This window comes from Oryx dammah, unplaced genomic scaffold, assembly GCF_014754425.2.
Source record: "Oryx dammah isolate SB20612 unplaced genomic scaffold, SCBI_Odam_1.1 HiC_scaffold_26, whole genome shotgun sequence".
Classification (NCBI taxonomy): Eukaryota; Metazoa; Chordata; class Mammalia; order Artiodactyla; family Bovidae; genus Oryx; species Oryx dammah.
Genome location: NW_024070210.1, coordinates 2,299,689 through 2,319,616, shown reverse-complemented (window position 1 = coordinate 2,319,616; position 19,928 = coordinate 2,299,689). Strand labels below are relative to the sequence as shown.

General features: G+C 53.2%; 1 protein-coding gene across 6 annotated transcripts in view; it reads right to left on the bottom strand.

Moving 5' to 3' along the window:
- Nucleotides 1-19,928, bottom strand: part of FOXN3 (forkhead box N3) — a 440,728-nt gene that overhangs the window by 26,876 nt on the left and 393,924 nt on the right. For 3 of the 6 annotated variants that reach the window (XM_040227481.1, XM_040227482.1, XM_040227483.1), the window contains one exon: nt 10,341-10,406. The exons of 2 other annotated variants lie outside the window; for them this stretch is intronic. In XM_040227481.1, the coding sequence (XP_040083415.1) occupies nt 10,341-10,406 (66 nt within the window). The remainder of the gene's footprint in view (nt 1-10,340; nt 10,407-19,928) is intronic. One more of the 6 variants, XM_040227484.1, reaches the window with a different exon arrangement.

Genomic DNA, 19,928 nt, shown 5'->3' with positions numbered 1-19,928 from the left:
CACACAGACACACACACACACAGACACACACACACACAGACACACACGGGGGGTGACAGATACAGAAAGGATATCAAGAGAGCAAGACAGAAAGAGAGAAAGATACCACACCTCAAGAGAGAGATTTAGTCAGTCAAGTCAAACCAATAGCTTATTACTGATGCCTTGGTTAAAGAGAAGTGGGCTGCAAATATTCCTTCCTGTATTTATTACATACAAGCCTTCATCCCTAGGCAGACCCCTTCCGTCTCCAGAACCTGACGCCATCTTGAGCAAACCAACCATTTTCTTCAGGCTTCTCCGGCCACGGTCAGAACTGGGAATATCTTTCTAAGAGTCCTTAACCCAGGAAGGGGAAAAAACACAAACCAGCCAGAAGAACAGCAGAGGCGACTTTACAAGCTCCTCGGCCCCTCCGCGCTCACACCACCCGTGAGCGGCCCCACGCCCGGCGCGGCGGGGCGAGCAGGGCTGTCGGAGGCGCCCGTCTCCGAGGCCCGCGGCCCCTCCGCCGGCCCGGCCGCCTCCCGCCCCGGAGCTCCCTCTCAGCAGACGCCCCGGCGCGCTCTGGTCACCCGCCGTCTCCTAGACACGCTCAGCCCGCGGCACTCCCGAGCCAACCTCCTGGTCAGGGGCCATCAGACGCTGCCCGCGCTGTGTGGAGCTCACCGCGGCCTCACGCGGCTCTGGGTTTTTACAGAACACGGGGACCAGAAGCAACCCCCGAGAGTCGCTCTTTTTTGGCCTCCCAACCAGCAGTTTCTTCTGGCTCAGGCTAATGTTCCTCCAGCCCCATCCACACTCCTGCTCGTGTCTGTCTAGGGGCCAGGCATGCCTCCCGGGTGACCGCTCTGACAGGGGCTTGTACACCCCGGGCTTTAACCTGTTCTTCCGGAGGGACTTTGTGAGAGCTCACAGAATCTACTTTTCCTTCTCTGAACAGTCGTCTCGAAGACCCTTTCCGTCTCTAGCATCCTCGAGTCCCCAGCCCTTGGCCCAGACTCATCCAAGGGCAGGGTGGACAGACCGTGCTTTCTCAAACACAGACCTAACCACAAAGGGTCTACGAAGTCATACCTTCAAAAACGAAAACCACTCTAAATATTAAGTTTTTTAAAAGTCAATAAATCTTTTTATAGATTTTTTTTTTGATGTGGACTATTTTAAACGTTTTTGGTTGTTTCAGCTGCCAGACATGACGGATCTTAGCTCCCAAATAGGGGTCTAACCTGTACCCACTGCATTGGAAGGCAAAGTCTTAAACAGTGGACCACCAACGAAGTCCCTGGATATTAAATTCTTAAAGCCGATGTTATTTGTGTGGAACAAGTAGGCTTCTCAAAAGACACGGTGCATACTTTTTAACTCCTGTCATTTCAGGTCTCTAAGAGCAGATTTATGTAAATACGCTAAACCTTAAGTCGGGTCTTTCACGTTGGACAAACGTCCACTCTGGAAAGTGGGATACAGGTGTAGACTGATCCCCTGGGGAGCTCCTGCTCGTATCCTCTGCCACGTCTCATCCAGGTCCGCGTATGGTTCCCCTTTACTAGGCTGTGCAAAAGGTGGGACAGGAGATAAACGGAGAGTGGTGCCTGAAGTCGTCACTACTAGCGCAGCTGGGGCTCGAGGACCCCCGTCTGCTCCCATGTTTAATCACGCAGGCAGGCTGAACGAGACCAGGGGCTTCTACCCGTCACTTAACAAGCAGCCTGGATTTCAGATATTAGGTCATCTGAGGTGGGGGACTCACCAGGCACCTTAAAAGCATGAAACCTGTTAGGATATGACATTGCAACTAATTATCACGGTGTGCTTAGCTGATGAGTTCTCTGGACTCTAGCAGAGTGTCTGGAATTTAAATCTACCCAAATTACCAAACAACTTCATATAAAGCTACAAGACAGCATGGTATATATGTAAGTGCCGACCTACAGATCCACGGAACAAAAGAGAATCCAAGAGAGACTCACGTGTATGTGGCCAACTGATTTTTGACAAATACACAGACAATGGGGGAAAGAAGGGTTAGAACAATGAGACATCCCCTTGGACAAAAATGAACCTTGGTCCTAACCTCATACCAAACAGGAAAACTAATGAGGAATGCATCATAGAGCTAAATGTAAGGACTAAAGTTACAAAACTTCTGGAAGAAAATACAGGAGGGAAAATACCAGTAATTCCAGAGGACAGACATACGTATAAACCAGGAGGACTCTGGTGTTCACAGATGGGTGCTTCAGGTGGAGGTTATTTTTTGGTTTGTCTCTCAGTTTTGGGGATTGTGGGAAAGGGTTTTTTCCAATTATTTTGCTGTGCAGTATCTCTTCAAAACGGTCAGTATTTAATGCATCAGTAGCTGGGGACCTCATCGGGAACATTAGGCAGATCTGACAGAACAGTACTCCCCCAAACGACCTAAATATTTACAGTCTGTACCAGTTATAATTCTCATCATTAAGAATGATTACAGTCTCATAGACAGGCTGTATCAATTAATGGATTGAATCACCAAGTGCCTGTCTACACATTAGATGAAGAGGACACAGGGTCCCCCCAGCTAGGTGGGAGAGACAGAGAAGCGAAGAGACAATGGAAACGTACTGTAGCAAGCGCTAGGCCAGCGGGCCTATGGGCATGAACGATGGAGACAGCTAACCCCAAACAAAGGCCATCGGGGAGGCCTTCCTGCAGGAAGTGCTGTGGACATTAGTATTCAAAGGCACACATCAGGTCTGGAAGTGATGAAAAGCAGAATGTGCCTAAGAACTAAAAAGTAACTGTGACAAAGCATATCGCCCTAGCAGGAATGAGACGCATCTTTACACTTCACCCCTGGTGGCTCAGACAGTACAGAATTCGCCTGCAATGCAGGAGACCCGGGTTCGACCCCTGGGTTGGGAAGATCCCCTGGAGAAGAGAATGGCAACCCCCTCTGGTATTCTTGCCTGGAGAACCCCATGGACAGAGGAGCCCAGTGGGCTACAGTCCATGGATGGGGTCGCAAAGAGTCGGACACGACTGAGCAACTAACCCTTCACTTTCACTATGGATACCGGGAAAGCCAGTGAAGGGCTGTGAGCAGGGAGGTGGTCTCTAGCCTGGTGGCTGAGAGCCAGACTCTGGGGTCGCACGATCTGCCTCTGTGTCCCGTCAGCATCCTTCGCTGCCTGTGTCTCCTGACGAGCTCCGTAAGTAAGAAGAGGTCCCAGTATTGACCTCTCGGAGTATCTAGAGGTTTAACTGAATCAAGGCACGGCTGTTCTGAAAATAGATGCCGTCTTCAATCTCAGCATCACCCATGCGCTCAGCAACCCCAGAGGCGCCCTGGAGCGGCCCGCAAGGACAGGATGAGACAAAGCTGGACAGGGTCGGAAGCCCCTGGCCATCGTCCGGGTCACATGCTCAGCCGGAAGAGCAGCCACTGGGCTCACGGCACTCCCATTCCCCGTGTGGAAATCACTTCAGAGTCACTCCTGTGGCAAAACACCCAGAGTACCTACAGTCTTGTGACAAAGACCAGGGAGCCCGGGCACACGTCCCCCGGCCAGGCACACGTCCCCCGGCCTGGCACACGTCCCCCGGCCTGGCACAGAAGACTAGGGAGCCCGGGCACACGTCCCCCGGCCTGGCACAGAAGACTAGGGAGCCCGGGCACACGCCCCCCAGCCTGGCACAGCCCTGCAGTCATCCGGCCATCAGAGGAGACACAGCCCCACCTGTACCCGGAGGCCTCTGCCCGAGTGGCTGGAGCCTCCGATCACCAGCGGCTCACCCGGCATCACAGGGACGGAGAGAGGAGGTCAGCCCTCACCCAGCAGCTACTGGACACCGCTCGCTCGACTCCCTGTCTCATTAAGCTCCAGGGAAGGAGCCTCTCGTGTGGTCACGAGTACACACTTGGGGCCACACGGCCTCTGTCCGGAGTCTGTGCCCCCCACAAGCCCAGTGGCTCTGGGCAAGTGCCTTACCCTTCTGTGCCTGTTTGCTCACCTATAAAGGAGGCATGAGAGCACCTCAGAGCATCGTTTTAAAGATAAAACAAGACAAAGCACAGGAGCTGCTAACTCAGCGGGTGGCCCCCTCTATAAGCTCACCGTCACCAAGATCACCATGTCCATCCTTCCGCCATCGCACCTCACCTCACCGGCGCCCTCTTACTCGTTATCTCTAAGGCACAGGATTTAACGGGGTCAGGACATGTAGAAAGTCTCTCAGTCTCTCAGGCTTTTGGTAGCTCTCCCTAACCCTGCTTCCCTGGTGGCTCAGCTGGTAAAGAATTTGCCTGCAATGCAGGAGACCCTGGTTCGCTTCCCGGGTTGGGAAGATCTCCTGGAGAAGGGATAGGCTACCCACTCCAGTGTTCCGGCCTGGAGAATTCCACGGACTGTATAGTCCATGGAGTCGCAAAGAGTCGGATACAACTGAGCGACTTTCACTTCACGAACTCTGCACTCACCCGCGAAGACATCCTCCTGGTGAATGCACCGTATTCACTTCACAGAGACTCTTACGGACAGCTTCCCTGCAGCATGAGAAGGCCTTCCCCGAGCTGTTTCTGGAACCTGGTGACCCCGCTGGCGTGCACTTGAGGCTCTCCCTCGGACCCCGGCGTGCACTCTCACAGGAGCTGCTGCAGGACGCTGCCCCCGCCAAGCCCGGCTTCCCAGTGCTGCTGCAGGCAGCTCCTCAGGGGGGTGGACGTGCCCCTCTCTGCCCACACGGCCGGTGACTCGTACCCTTTTCTCCCTTCTGTCCCCACACCCAGGTGTCTAGAATGTGGCTTCGGAGAGATGAATCCTGGCCGGCCTAACACGGCTGAGAAAGGCATTCCCAAGTCCCCGCGCCACGACTTTTTGAGTCTGGATCTGGAGACGGGGTCAGTGCCCCTGGCTCTTCGCGTCTCAGCCCATCTCCTTCCCTTCCGTTTCCTCTGTGTTTCCCCCAATGCATATCAACACATGTGAACCTAGGGCGCCTACCCAACCTGCTGAAATTAAACCTGGGCTCCAGCTAGAGAAGAGAAGCCATAAGAAACTGGATATTTAAGATCAACCGCAAACTCAGATTTGTGGCTTCTCACTAAATCAACTAAAAAAAGACAAAGAAAAAGCACACCCCCCCTCCCCCAGCATCATCCTTTCCTGCTACATCACTTAAGTACTTAGCTCTTCACGGAAGTCTGCTCAACACTCTGGTAACCGACATGGGAAGAGCCTGGGAAAGAACAGACGCATGTGTGTGCAGCTGAGCCAGCTTGCTGTGCGCTGGAGTCCAGCGCTGTGGGTCAACTCTCCCCCAGCAGAAACGCTTTTTAAATTGGCTCTCCTAGGAGAGAAGACGTATGTCTGAGACTCTCAAATCCTGGGACAAGGTGCCAAGGACATCAGCACTTTGTGTTAAACACTGACCCTCAACTTTTATCCATCAAGTAAGCAGCCCTCACACACACAGAGAATCAAATCAAGCAGCACCGTTCGCTGTGATCCAAATGTGACCACTTCCAGAACCCAAAATAAAAACAGCGGAAGGCAAAGGAGAAGCTTTCCTCCATGCTCCGCCCGCCCCGGCTTCCCCAGCTCCCCTCCCCACGTTGAGTTTCCTTGATTTTCGCAGCTTCTAAAATTAACCTCTGAGCTCCGACCGCTGCGTTGGAGAGCAGCCCAGGCTAAGCTGGCAGAGGCCATAAGCTGAGCAGCAGGTGATTCGATAATCCTTCCCTTTCCTAGGACTGGCCCTTCCGCCGCTTCCGTGCAAGGATGCGGGGAGGGCTGAGAGGAGGGAGCCCGCTTCCTGGTGCCTCCACACGCATTCCAGCTCTGGGGGGAGGGGGACTGAGGACCCACCCCTACCCCATTCTGTTGTTCTGTTCATTATCTACAGCTTCTCTCTGGGAACATTCCAACCAGGCATGACGTCAGCCTTTGAAGATGAGTGCGCTTCCCTGGTAGCTCAGTGGGTAAAGAATCCGCCTGCAATGCAGGAAGGAGACCTCGGTTCGATTCCTGAAAGTGAAGGTAAAGTCGCTCAGTTGTGTCCGACTCTTTGCGACCCCGTGGACTGTAGCCTACCAGGCTCCTCCATCCATGGGATTTTCCAGACAATAGTCCTGGAGTGGGGTGCCATTTCCTTCTCCAGGGGATCTTCCCAACCCTGGGATCGAACCTGGGTCTCCCGCATTGTAGACAGACGCTTTACCGTCTGAGCCACCAGGGAAGCTCCTGGTTCGATCCCTGGGTGGGGAAGATCCCCTGGAGAAGGGAAAGGCTACTCACTCCAGTACTCTGGCCTGGAGCAGTCCATAGACTGCATGCCCCGTGGGGTCAAAAACAGTCCGACATGACTGAGCAACTTTCACTTCATCTGAAGATGTGTAATGGTGCTCAGACTTCTCCTGACTTAATAACAATCCCTCTACTGGGGTCAAAGGTGACTCACAGGGCTTGTCAGAGGAGAACTGTGTAGAGCAGAAATCTAGAGCAGATTGTGTGTGTGTGTGTGTGAGTGTGGGTACACTCGCAGTGTGTGTTCGGGCTCAGAGCTGACTCTTCGTAACCCCATGGACTGTAGCCCACCAGGCTCCTCTGTCAGTGGAATTTCCCAGGCAAGAACACTGGAGTGGGTTGCTATTTCCTCCTCCACGGATCTTCCCGCCCGGGGCCAAGCAGGAGTCTCTTCTGCCGCCTGGACTGGCAGAAGGATGCTTCACCACTGCGCCAGCCGACAGAACGAACGTGGCCACTCGAGAGCGGGTGAGGCGTGGAACTCAAACGAGCCATGTTCTAAGCACACTGGATTTCAAAGACTCAGGATGAAGAGGATGTAAAATATTTCATTAATACCGTAAAATAATACTGATTACATTTTGCAGGCCGACTCTTTATCACCGGAGCCACCTAGGAAGCCTTAATTAGAATCGAGAAGTTAGAATTAATCTACAGAGCCATACTTTTTTTTTTTTTTGGCAGGGGAGAGGGATGCGGATGGATTTGACTAGAAGCACAATCCACAGCTCAGGAGACAATGAGGCAGCGGTGTCCTGCCTGGATTTTTCTGGAAGCTGTGTCCCGCAGAGCCCCTGAGACATGATGGCATGCCTTGCAGAAGGCTCCCCACACCGCGAACGGACCGAGCCAGAAAGAGAGGATGTTCCCGCTGGGGCTGCGGGGGAGACAACGCTCAGGGAGCTAAGGGGTACAGGTGCAGTGGGCACTGCCAAGGCGGGAGAGGGGCCTCCTCCTGACGGGGGTTCTGCCCCCTTTTGGAGATGGCTCCTTGCTAGCGCCTAACCGACTCCCAGCCTGCGGCCAGTCTGCCCACAGGAAGGATGAGAGCGCAGGACCTCAGCGGCTGCCGCCTGGGGCCTCCGGAAGGGCCAGGACAAAGGCAAGACCTTAAACCGCCCAGGCCGTCCTCTGCCTGCTGCGCAGTGCCAGGGGCAGACGGATGGGGTGGGGCCCCGCTCACATGGGGCGTTGCTCAGCCCGGGCAGTGAACACAGGAGGCTGTCGACAGCAGCCTGCGAGGATGAGGCTCCGGTAACAGACGGCCACGGGCCTGCGTGGGGAGCAGGCAGGCAGGACCCCAAACCTGGGCGACACGCGTGCACACACACCCTGAGGCAGGCTGCCCACGCCTCACCAGCGCCCCGGTGTCTGCTGCCTTTGAGTGTTTTGGCTAAGGGATCAGGTCAGTTCAGTCGCTCAGTCATGTTTGACTCCCTGCGACCCCATGGACTGCAGCACGCCAGGCCTCCCTATCCATCACCAACTCCCAGAGTTTACCCAAACTCATGTCCATTGAGTCGGTGATGCCATCCAATCTCCTCTGTCGTCCCCTTTTCCTCCTGGCTACAATCTTTCCCAGCATCAGGGTCTTTTCCAGTGAGTCAGCTCTTTGCATCAGGTGGACAAAGTGACTAAGGGGTCACCTCCCACTGTTTCCAGGCTTTGGGCAAAGCTGGCAGGGTCGGGCACGGTGGCTTCTGCGCTGTGTGTCCGGGATGGTCTCCCTTTGGGAGGTGTGGTCCTGCCTCACATCCCAGACAAGAAACATCAGGTCGGGAGGCAAAGGGAGAGCGAAGCACAGAAGAGCTACCTGCAGAGAGTCCTGGTGTCGGGACACAAGCCTCTGACTGCGCTTCTTAGGAGGCTGAGGGGGGTTCCTGGGGCCCCCAAGTGTAGGAACGGACGCTCAACATACGCTCACCTCCTTCCAACAGCCCTGCTCCAATCTCGGGGGCTTCTCACCCACTGACTATGCCCTAGCTGGATTTCCAGGGGATCTGATGAGGCTTGGGGTCAGCCAGGAAGGTGAATACAGAGCTGATGGCATTAAACTGACTTCTCTGCTGTCTCCTTCCAGACTTCCATGGGTTGCCCGGTCCCATCCTACCAGGACGCTAGAGCCCGCTCCTGGCTGGGCTTCTCACAGTAGTCAGAGCGAGGTGGGAAAGCCCTATGTGACTCCACAGCTTCACAACGTGAACATGGAGCTCGGAAAACGCAAGTTCAGCACCCCAACACACAAAACACTACAGACACCCTGAAAAAAATTGTTACAATATGCGTTACAGTAAGGGCGAGGGGAGCAGTTCATTTAGCCATGAGAACACTAAAAACAATCAACTTCTTAACTCAGCAGGATCAACCCTTTTCCTTTTCTATCTGTGATCAAGAATCTAGCGATGATGGATCGTTAATGACCAATCCCCTGGCGTCTCCTCGCTTAACGCCTTTATTCCTGATCATCAAAACAACTTCCTTAAACCAACGATCACCGCGGGCAGTCACTGGTACGAAGGAAGGTACCCAAACCTTATGCAGCTCTGATCAAGTCAGTACGCTTGCCCCGTGATGAATTATCCACCTTGATTTCAGAAACTGTTTCAGAACATAACTGGATTACAGTCTGGTCTACTCTCTTCCTGCAAGAGATATCTGAGAACTGAGTTCTTTTTTTTTTCACTTCCGTGTAACTTCAAACATCCTCTAAAGCCCACACTACAGGTTAACTGCCAGTTGCAGGACTGCGCCGGCTCTGTGTCTGCTTAGCAGTGGTGATCCCTTCTCGGAGGTGTGGGCAGTCTTTATTTCAACGGCCAGCAAGCTGAGCTCAGCAAAGAGAGAAGGAGGATTCTGTGCCTTCAGGACCAAGTAACCACAGCCTTCGGCAGAGAGATGACTGTCCTGAGAACGCCTGGCTGTCTCTTGGGTCTTTTAAACCAAGGAACAGGGGAGGAAGGATGGAGCCAGTTTCCTAAAGCTGCTGGCAGGCTAGGAGGGACGGTCTAGAACTCGACATCAGACAGCTGGGGAGGGTCTAGGAACAGATGTTCTCCTGTGGGAGATGCCACAAGCTCCCGAAGTGGGGATCCCTTTGTTCAGCAGGCCGGGCGGCGCTCAGAACGAGGCAGGTGGGCATCGGAGGGGGTCGGCTGAGGCATGCCAGGAGTCTACGCACAGCAAGGCGGTGACGCCGTTATCCTGCCAACAAGCCGAACGGGCCGCAGGGGCTGAGCTGGCTGTCCGATCAATAGGCTTCTGCCGGGAGAGGGACGTGGCCGCTGGGAGGATAGGGGACAGACATCTGCGTTTGGGTCATCGGTCATCACTGGGGGAGGAGACCATTCTAAAAACACGCTAGCTCCAGAGAAGGGGAGAAGACATCGGATGGTGCACGGAAGAGCAGTTCACGGGAGGAAGCAGAGATGTCTTGGGCTGGGCCTTGCTGGAGGGCCGACAGGAGGTGGAGCTGGGAGCCCGCTTCATGGACACAACCCTGCCCTTCTGTCTGTGTGGCCTTGCGCACAGGATGACACGGGGCGGGGGAACCCCGGTGTTGCCCTCTGCAGGCTGTTCCAAGCTCCTGCATACCCACCTTGCTAGGTTTTCCTCTCCTCACCCTAAGACGGGAGCCTGTTATTCATGAGGTCCCCAAGGGGAGAGGCATGTCTACAAATGGGTCCTGCTGAGTCCCACGACTGTGAACCGGGCCCCCGCAGCCTCTTCTAGCAGAAACGACAAACTCCCAGGAATAGCTCCTGAAGGAGAAAGGGTCTGTTCTCTGGGTCCCCTTCCCTGCCCGAGTCTCAAGCCCTGAATTTACCTTAGCACTCTGTCATCTTGGAAACACCTACGCATTCAGTCACACACGTGCGTGGCTGCGTCTCTCTACGCACATGTACGGAATCACGCACTGCGGTCATTCAAAGTGATTCTCTAAGGTGGGGGTGGGGCGGTCTGCTTGGGCATTAGTTCTTCCTACGGCCTGGTATGTAAAGGAGAAGGTTAAGTTCACACACTGTGGTGCTGTAGGCTATAGAAGCATCTACTCACAACCTGCTTGTATCTCAGGGGGAGTATTCAAAAGCATCATGGCAGTGGCGGCATCAATGTCAGGATCTGGAAAAATCAACCAATAAACAACATTATTTACAACGGGGCGGGTGTGTGCGAGTGTTCTTCCCCCTGCAAGTTATAGTTTATGAACACAATAGAGGAAAAGAAAAAAAACTCAGGAACTTGGGTCTTCCACGGTTGGCCCAGTGGTTGAGAATCCACCTTCCAATGCAGGAGAATGAAGGTTCGATTTCCTGGTTGGGGAACTAAGATTCCACATGCCGTGGGGCAAGTGAGCCTGAGTGCCCACTTGTTACAGTGGAAAGGAGTCCTCTCGCCCATTTATTATTACAGTGGAAAGAAGTCCTCTCGCCACAGTGAAGGACCCACACACGGCAACGTGGGATCCCGTGGGCTGCATCTAACACCCAACACCGTCAAAAAGAAAGAAATACATAAAGAACGCAGAAACTAGAGGAGCATTCCCGAAGGTGACTTTCTGCCCGTCTGGACGTGCAAGGAGCACGCTGCTCTAGAAGGAGATTTACGGGGCCCAGCGCGGGTTCCTCTGCACTGCGCTCCTTTTATCCTTTGCGCCGTGTGCTCCTGAGGAGCTGCTGATCTCCGCACCCGCTCAGCCTGTCCCCCTGGGGTGGAGGGGCAGGAGAGTGGGGTGACAACACAACGTTCAGCCACGGGAATCTCTAACGGGGCAGGGACGCTTACGGCATCAAGAAGAGAAAGCACTAGCCACACCTGCGTCTAGCGAGGCACAAACGAGACATTTGGTTATTCCCATTTGTCAGCAGAATGGAAACTGTATTTCATGAGGCTGTCACAGCAGCGGCGGAGGTGGTGAAGGCCTTACACACACACACACACTTCAAATCTATAAAGAGAAAAAAATTGCGGTTCTGATGCTGAACATACAACAGTTGTTTCCACATCTATTATTGCTTTTAATATGGGACCAAAAAAAAAAAAAATACTCATCACTTCATTGCTATCCGTCTTAATAGGTTTCTGAATCCTTTCTGATCCACCGGTTGACAGATGGCTGCTTATATATAGACAGAAAAATATTATCCTTTTATAACTAAATTCATTTTCCTCAGAGAAACAGCAGCGCTGCTGCTATGGAAATGAAAGTCACCATGGCAACAGTAAACAACCCCCAAGAACGGTCACTGAATGGGCTGAAAGGAGCAGCTGCCCCGGCGCGGCGCCCCGGCTGCCCGGGCTGGAGCTCACCGGCCGGGCTGGGAGGCCACGCGACAGGCGCCGCCAAGCCCCATGCACATACGGGGAGTCGACGGCCACAGCCTGTCCCTGGAGACCACCACCTCCATGTCCCCCGCACCAGCGACGGACGACGGCGGGGGCCCCTCACGTGTCAGTTCTCGTACAAGTTATACACCCCAAAATTCAATTTACTGCTGAAGGCTCCACGGCACTTTATTTAGGGGTTTTATGCTAGAAAATGACTTTTTTAAAAAACTGTTTTTCTTAAAAAAGTACATTTTTCATAACTATATAGGAGCAGTTTAATTCCAGGGAAGTACTGTGATGCAGTATAAAGCCCCACAGGCAATTAATAATATGGATGATGCTGGTTCCAAAGGACAATCTCTCAAAAAAGAAAAAAAAAAAAAAAAGAAACGAAACAAACAAAGGTGAGTGAACTAGACTCTTCAGCCTTTTTCTGTTTTACCTGCAGGAGGTCCATTACTCACACTCCATAATGGAGTGCAAGTTTATTTTGATAAGTACATTTTATGAGAAACAGGTAAATTAATTTATTTGACAACTCCTGGGGTGAAATTCCTAAAACAGTCATCGATTCTCCTTGATCTTAAAATATTAATGCATATACCAGCTGAATGATGAATCAAAGAACTTCAAGCTCCACTCGCTGCGGCGAGGGTTGCTGCAGTGCCTGCCCTCTCAGCTCCCCACCAAGACAAAGGGCTCACAGTGCCGAGGTTCTGCTGGGATTCCACCAGCCTCGGGCAGCCGGCCGCTCCCGGGAGGTCACGGCGCGGGCTGAGCCTTCCTCTTTTTGGAAAAGGCCTTTCCTTTCTCAGGGCTGAGGACATATGCACGTTTCCCCTCAGCAAGCAGAAGCTCTTTGCTGTGTTCGAGAAGGCAAGTGTTGCAGGCAACCCAGGGCTCGCCTGCCCGGAGGGTCTCCGCCTCCCCTGGCCACTCCCATTTGGAGTTTCCCTGAGTGACCAGGAGGTCTGATGGGGACAGAACAAGTCGAAACACAGGTAAGGAGTCCTGAGGCTTTTCCTGCCCGTTTTGTCAGAAAATGAAAGAAAGTAGTTCCATACTCTTCAAACACACATCTGACCTCAGGAGGAAGGTGTAAGGGACCCCAGGTGGGAAGATACGAGGAAAGAAATGCAAAGGGAAGAAAGAGAACCTTAACGGGAGAGAGCGTCCACATCGCAGCCTCAGCGGGGCAGCCCCAAGGACAGCACGGTGGCGGGGGAGCTCCAGACCCACACGGCATCCGCCTCCAGCCCTAACTCACCAGCCCCCATCGAGCCAATAAACACACAAGCCAAGTGAAAATAAGACGCTTTAGGACAAGCCCTCCAGTCCTGTCTTCCACCCGGATTCGCCATGCCCAAGGCCCCCAGAGATAAAAAGTCCGTTGCTATCTTGGCATTCCTGCTGGTCTCCAGGCACTTGGGGGTAAGTGTAACACCCAGCCTTCTCACTATTTCATTCATCATCAGCTCCTGAGCCCCACTCTCCATTCTGCATGGGTCGGAGTCCCTGGGAGTCTAAGCCTGAAGAGGCAGCAGAGTGGAATGCAGAGCAGACCCCAAATGCCTCCATCACGACCTCTTGGCAGGTGAATCAGCAAACAGGAGGACTGCAAACGGTGTGAGAAAACGGTGAGGAAGCGTATTTGGGCAGGTGTGCGCTCCCTGACATGACGGTGCCAGCCCTTCCCCAGGAGAAACGGTGAGACTCATCCTGGGGGGATAGTTTGATGAGCATGACAGATTTTATACCACTGCTTGTTGCTGCCCGTGGCTAAGTCAGGTCTGACTCTTTGCGACCCCATGAACTGCAGCGCTCCAGGTTTCCCTGTCCTTCACTATCTCCCAGAGTTTGCTCAAACTCAAGTCCATTGAGTTAGTGATGCCATCCAACCATCTCATCATCTGTCGTCTCCTCCTCCTCCTGCCCTCAATCTTTCCCAGCATCAGGGTCTTTTCCAATGAGTCAGCTCTTCGCATCAGGTGGCCAAAGTATTGGAGATTCAGCTTCAGCATCAGTCCTTCCAATGAACACCCAGGACTGATCTCCTTTAGGATGGACTGGTTGGATCTCCTTGCAGTCCAAGGGACTCTCAAGAGTCTTCTCCAGCACCTCAGTTTGAAAGCATCAGTTCTTTGGCGCTCAGCCTTCTTTATGGTTCAACTCTCATGTTGAGTGCCACCACCACCATAATCAAGGTAAAGAGTAGAGCTAAGACACACATTTCCTGCACTCCAAAGTCTCCTTTTGCCCCGCTGCTCTGGGCAACTGCAGATTTGCTTTCTGCTACTCATCTATGAAGCAGGGTCAGTAGTTCTTTCCTATCACCGCTCTTCCCCACTAGTTCTTCACGGTATAGATACACTAAGGTGTGTTTATCCACTGGGTTGATTCCAGTTTGGGATCTTCCAAAAAAAAAAAAAAAAGCTATTGTGAATTTCTGAACCAGTCTTTTGAGAAGATACGCTTTCATCTCCTTGGGTGACTGCTGATTAAGGGTATGCTCAACTTTACAGGAAAATGATTCTCTTTTCCAAAGAGGCTGCACCATGTTTGAGTTCCAGTGGCTCCACATTTGTGTCAACACTTGAAACTGTCAATAAAACTTGAGCCACTCTAGAGATGTGATGGTACGTCCTGGTGACTTTAACTCGCATTTCCCTGCTGACAGCTCCTCATGTGTTAACAGCCATGGGTATATCTTCTTTTGTGGAAAGCCTGTTCACATCTGTGCCTGTGTTGTAACTGGGCTGCTAATTTCTCACTATAGAGTTTTAAGCGCTCTTTCAGCATCTAGACGGAAGCCTTTTGGGAGATACGTTTTCTCAATCCATGGCGTCTACCCAGTTCCTTAACAGTGTTTTTAATCAGTAAAAGTTCAAAATTTTTGTAAAGTCCAATTTATCACTTTCTTTGATAAAGTTTTCTCGATGATTTTTGTATCCCAACTAAAAAATCTTTGTCTACCCCCAAAGTTGCACAGAACTGTCTCCCACGGGGCATCTCTTTAAAATCTCATGTTGGTATATCAAGTATAAACACTATCTGAGTTCAATACTCAGATCCAAATAAAGGAAGATGGAAGGGATCAACCAGACCTCTTTCTTCATCTGGCAGGCTGCTGAAGCACAGACCTCCAGAACCATACAGGTCAATACAAGAAGGACCCTCTCTGGCTCCGGTGTGCTGGGAGAACCCCAGGCAGCCCGAAGGCCTTAGGCAGCCAGCCTTGTCCATCAGAAAGTCTCTTGGAGCCTCTACTATACATAAGACACGCCTTTATGCTTGTTACAACCTGACCTCCGGTGTGTGTTCCAGCCTTCAGAAGATAATCTCCAATCTCTCCTCTCTAAAGCGTTGCTGAAAGTGACAGCCGCTCAGTCTTCTCCGACTCCTTGTGACCCCGTGGACTATACAGTCCATGGAACTCTCCAGGCCAGAACACTGGAGTGGGTAGCCTATCCTTTCTCCAGGGGATCTTCCCAACCCAGGAATCGAACCCAGGTCTCCCGCATTGCGGGGGGATTCTTCACCAGCTGAGCTACCAGGGAAGCCCAGTATTATTAAAATGTTTAAGATTTTTCCCTTAAAAAAAAAAAAATCAAGAAAGCAATGCACGCCCATTGCGGAAAAAAACAAAAACGAAACACTCAGTGGATGTAATGTGAGGAGTAAATGCCTTCCTTCCCCACAGACCCAGTCCCGGAGTTACAGCTTCTCGCCCACCTGTCCAGAAACTGTCTATACAAACATAGGCATTTGCTGAAATACCAGCACACATACACTCATGCATACATACCTATTTTCAAAAAATTGGTTCCTATGGAAAATACTTTTCTAGAAAGAACTCTTCCCCCTTATTTGTCAGTTAACGACAGATCTTGGCACGCTTTCATATTAGTGTCTATCAGCTGAAGTTTTTTTGCGATGACTTTTTCAGGCAGAAAAACAGACCACAGGGCTAGAGGTGATGTGGCCTCTCCTTTAGACTGAAGACTCTGGGCCGGCAGCACAAAGCCCTTGTAGCCAGAAGCCTGGCCCACACACAGCTTCTCCCCACGTGTCCCGAGGCCTGGAGACGAGGCCTGGGAGCAGTCCCCCCGCCCCGCCCTGCGGAGCAGCGAGGCTCCCCAGCCCATCACAGCCCTCACTCCCCACGCTCGTCCTCACGAGCACACTTTGGGGAGACGTCCCAGAACCCGCCTGCTAATGCAGGAGACAGAGGAGTGGAGGGTTGGACCCCTGGGTGGGGAGATCCCCTGGAGGAGGGCATGGCAACCCACCCTGGTAGAATCCTACGGACAGAGGAGCTTGGTGGGCTACAGTCCATGGGGTCAGGGAGTCAGAAACCACTGAAGTGACTTGGCACAAAAGTCTCTCTGCTGCCCCCACCCCGCTCAACCTGGCTTACCAGCATAAGTAAAGAGGAAGATGTTTTTTTGGCCAGGAACTCTTTTTAGGAATGAAGATCCACTTGGCAGAAGCCAAGCTTCTGATGTGTCTGGCGACTGAGGCTGAGGCAGCAGCACCCTCTGTTCTTGAAGGGGCCCCGGGGGTACTGAGCTCAGCACCCCGACACTGGAGGCAGGATCACTTACCACTAGGTTGGCTCAGTAAAGCACCAAGTACACCATCATGGACGCTTAACGCCCATCTTCAAAACCAAGCCGATCTCTTAATCCCACATTAAAAAAAAAACAACAAAACTCACTCCTCAGGCTTCAGTAACAAATGTAACTTCTCTGCTGGCACGGTTCCCAGCGGCCCATTTCAATTTTCATCTTTAATACAGCTGCCTTATCACATTGCCTCCTCTCTGCGCTATGAGACTGAAAAATGGTCACACATTTTAAAGATATTCTCGAACCCTCTTTCTCCTGAAGGTATAGACACAATTATATTACCCTACAGTGAAATAGGAGGTAATGAAGTTTCCAGAACCAACTGTTCAGCTGTTTGGATTAAAAAAAAACAAAAAAGACTGTGGTTTATATTACCAAACTGTGGAAATGATTTCTTCTGGGTACTGGGAGGAGACTGCACCATACAGCCTGTGGGATCTTAGCCCCCCATCAGAGATGCAAGCCCTGCCCGCGGCACAGCAAATGCAGAGCATTAACCACTGGACCACCAGGGAGGGCCCCCAGCTCATCATTTTAATTAAATAAACATGTTTTTATTTTTTGTCAGTTTTGTGGGATTTTAGCTCCCTGACCGGGGATTGAACCCACGCCTTCCGCACCGGCAGCACAGACTCTCAGCCACTGGACTGCCAAGGAGGTCCCGAGGAGGCGTTTTCTCGGTGACTGTGATGGAGAGCACGAGGTGAGGCTTGCGGAGGCTTGGCCTTGACTCCGGAGGCTGTAGCTGATGAACAGGTGACTTTGGTTTTGCTGGATCTGCTGCTGCTGCTGCTGCTGCTGCTGCTGCTAAGTCGCTTCAGTCGTGTCCGACTCTGTGCGACCCCAAAGACTGCAGCCTACCAGGCTCTCCGTCCCCGGGATTCTCCAAGCAAGAACACTGGAGTGGGTTGCCATTTCCTTCTCCAATGCATGAAAGCGAAGTCGCTCAGTCATGTCTGACCCTCAGCGACTCCATGGACTGCAGCCTACTAGGCTCCTCTGCTGGATCTGAGCGGGCTCCTTTTCCAAGGCTGCTGGGGGGCCGCAGGCCTGCGATACGCTGACCGGTTGAAAACCGCATTGCACCGAGCTCCTGGCTCCGCCCACGACGCTCCCTGACTTCCGCTTTCCCGCTCATGGCTGCCAGAAACGTGTGCTCCACAGAGAAGCTACCCAAGGGACACCTGCTGCAAGGCCTGGGGCGGCAGCGAGCAGGCTCTGACCGGTGCCGCTCTGGGGCCGCTGGGCCTGCTGGCCCTGAGCAGAGGGGCACCGGCGGTTTGCGGGAGGGGCTGCTGATGCTGGGCGGGGGGGACAGGCTGAAGCCTTCCAGACTCCGGACTTCCTCACTTTGGAAACCTCCTGTTTGGTCTTGCCTTCCTCAAGAGCAAAGGCCCACCACCCGGCAGAAACTGGGAAGCCAGCTCTGAGCGGGGATGGCTTCCAGGGGTAGGAACGGGAACAAGGGCTCCCACGAGAGCCCCGGCACCAGACGACGTGGCCACAGCGACATCTTGGAGGAAGGGTGCACCAAGTCCAAAAGCTGGAGACAGGCTCAGGCTGGGGGTCCCCGAGGTGGGGGCGCAAGGCCTGCTGGGATGCCGGGGGCACCGTGGGCCTGGACGCATACCTGGGGCACGGCTGTCAGCATTCCTGGGCGATACTCACTCTCACACATCTGAGAGGCTAACCCTCCGGGCATCCATCTAGGTGGTTAGGGGGCTCCCGGGCACCTACCTGGCCCCGTTTTTTCCCCTCTCCAGCTATCACTTCTCCCCACTGACTGGAAGGTCAGCTCCTGCCCAGGCCCCACCGGAAGCCACTTCCTCCTCTAGCAAAGGCCACAGGATTCCTGGCAGCTCCTGCACCAGCCCTCCCCATCCCTGGCAGTTCTCCTGGGGGCCTGGTCCCCACCAGGCGCTGCCATGCTTGTTCCCGGCGACAGCTGAAGACTTCCATCTGCACAGCGTCTCCAACCGGGTGGACGTGCAAAGCCACTTTTCCAGAGGCAAAGAGCCCATCTCAGAGTGACACCAGCAGGTGCATGAGACTTAATGCCACACGGAACGCTGGCATCAGTGCCCCAAGGCACACAGCAACCGCCTGGCTGGCTCTCAACCATCTTCCTCCTTAAGAACTGGAAGAACTTGAGAACTCTGAACATCGGGCACACATGTGTATAAATTACGCTGATTCACCAGAATTTCAGAAGGGACCAGGGAGCCCTCGATTTCCCCAGGCCTGGTAGGTGATGACGGTCATCACTGAGGACAGGTCAGAACTAAACCTCAGCCCGTGCTTTCTATGTACTGAATCGCGCACGCCATCCCGTGCAACAAGCCACCATCCTTGTGTTCTCGGGCCTTAGATGATCTTTCAGCTGAACTGAAGAAAGCGTTTCCCACGCTGGAATCAGCCACCTCAGCAGGAGCTGCCCTCAAGCATGAGGACGAGGGGCAGCGGCCATTCTGGACACTGAGCTCTACCCTCAGGTAGCTGCACGGCAGGCAAGGGTCTCACTCTACGCCTGGGAGCGATGCTCAGCACCTCCCTTCATTTACTTCGAGACAAGTATTCCAAGAACCTGTCTGCAGTCAGGGGATGTGGGTGGGGTGGGGGAAGTAAATGAAAAACAAAATAATTTGCCTGTTACAGCCCGTGGGCTACACCATCCCCAGAGAGGGATCCCCCTCGAGGCTGGAAACAAGCCTGTAGTCAGTAGTGATGGGCGGCTGGGTGAGTGCAGGGGGGCGAGGGGCCCAGAGGGACACGTGCAGCCCCCACCCCGACCCCGTGTCTGAACCCCAGGGACCTGAGTCCAAGGGCGTGTCAACTAGCTGCCTCGCTTCGGTACAATGGGTTTGCAAATGAACATCAGAGGGGAAGAACGCGCCTGCCAATGCGGGAGACCTGGGTTGGATCCCTGGGTGGGGAAGACCCCCTGGAGGAGGGCATGGCAACCCACTCCAGGATTCTTGCCTGGGGAATCCCATGGACAGAGGAGCCTGGCGGGCTTCAGTCCATGGGGTCGCGAAGAGTCGGACACGACTGAGTGACTAAGACTAACAGCAAATCCCTTATGAATGGGCTTCCCTATCGCTCAGCTGGTAAAGAATCTGCCTGCGAGGCTGGAGGCCAGGGTTCAATCTCTGAGTCCGGAAGATCCCCTGGAGAAGGAAATGGCAACCCTCTCCAGTATTCTTGCCTGGAGAATCCCATGGACAGAGGAGTCTCAGGGGCTACAGTCCACAGGATCGCAGAGTTGGACACTACTGAGTGCCTGTCCTGATCAGAAGTAGGCCAGAGAAGGAAGGACTTCTGCCTGCTTTCATCTCCAAGAAAGCAAATACGTTAGTGCCCTTTGGTCACCCTTTCTCAGATGAAGAGTCACAAACATTTAGTACTAAAACCTGAATATTGGGAGGACTGAAGCTGAAGCTCCAATACTTTGGCCTCCTGATGCAAAGAGATGACTCACTGGAAAAGACCCTGATGCTGCGAAAGACTGAGGGCAAAAGGAGAAGAGGGTGGCAGAGGATGAGATGGTTGGATGGCATCAGTGACTCGGTGGGCATGAATCTCAGCAAACTTCAGGGTATGGTGAAGGACAGGGAGGCCTGGTGTGGTGCAGTCCGTGGGGTCGCAAAACAGTCGAAGGGAGGCCTGGTGTGGTGCAGTCCGTGGGGTC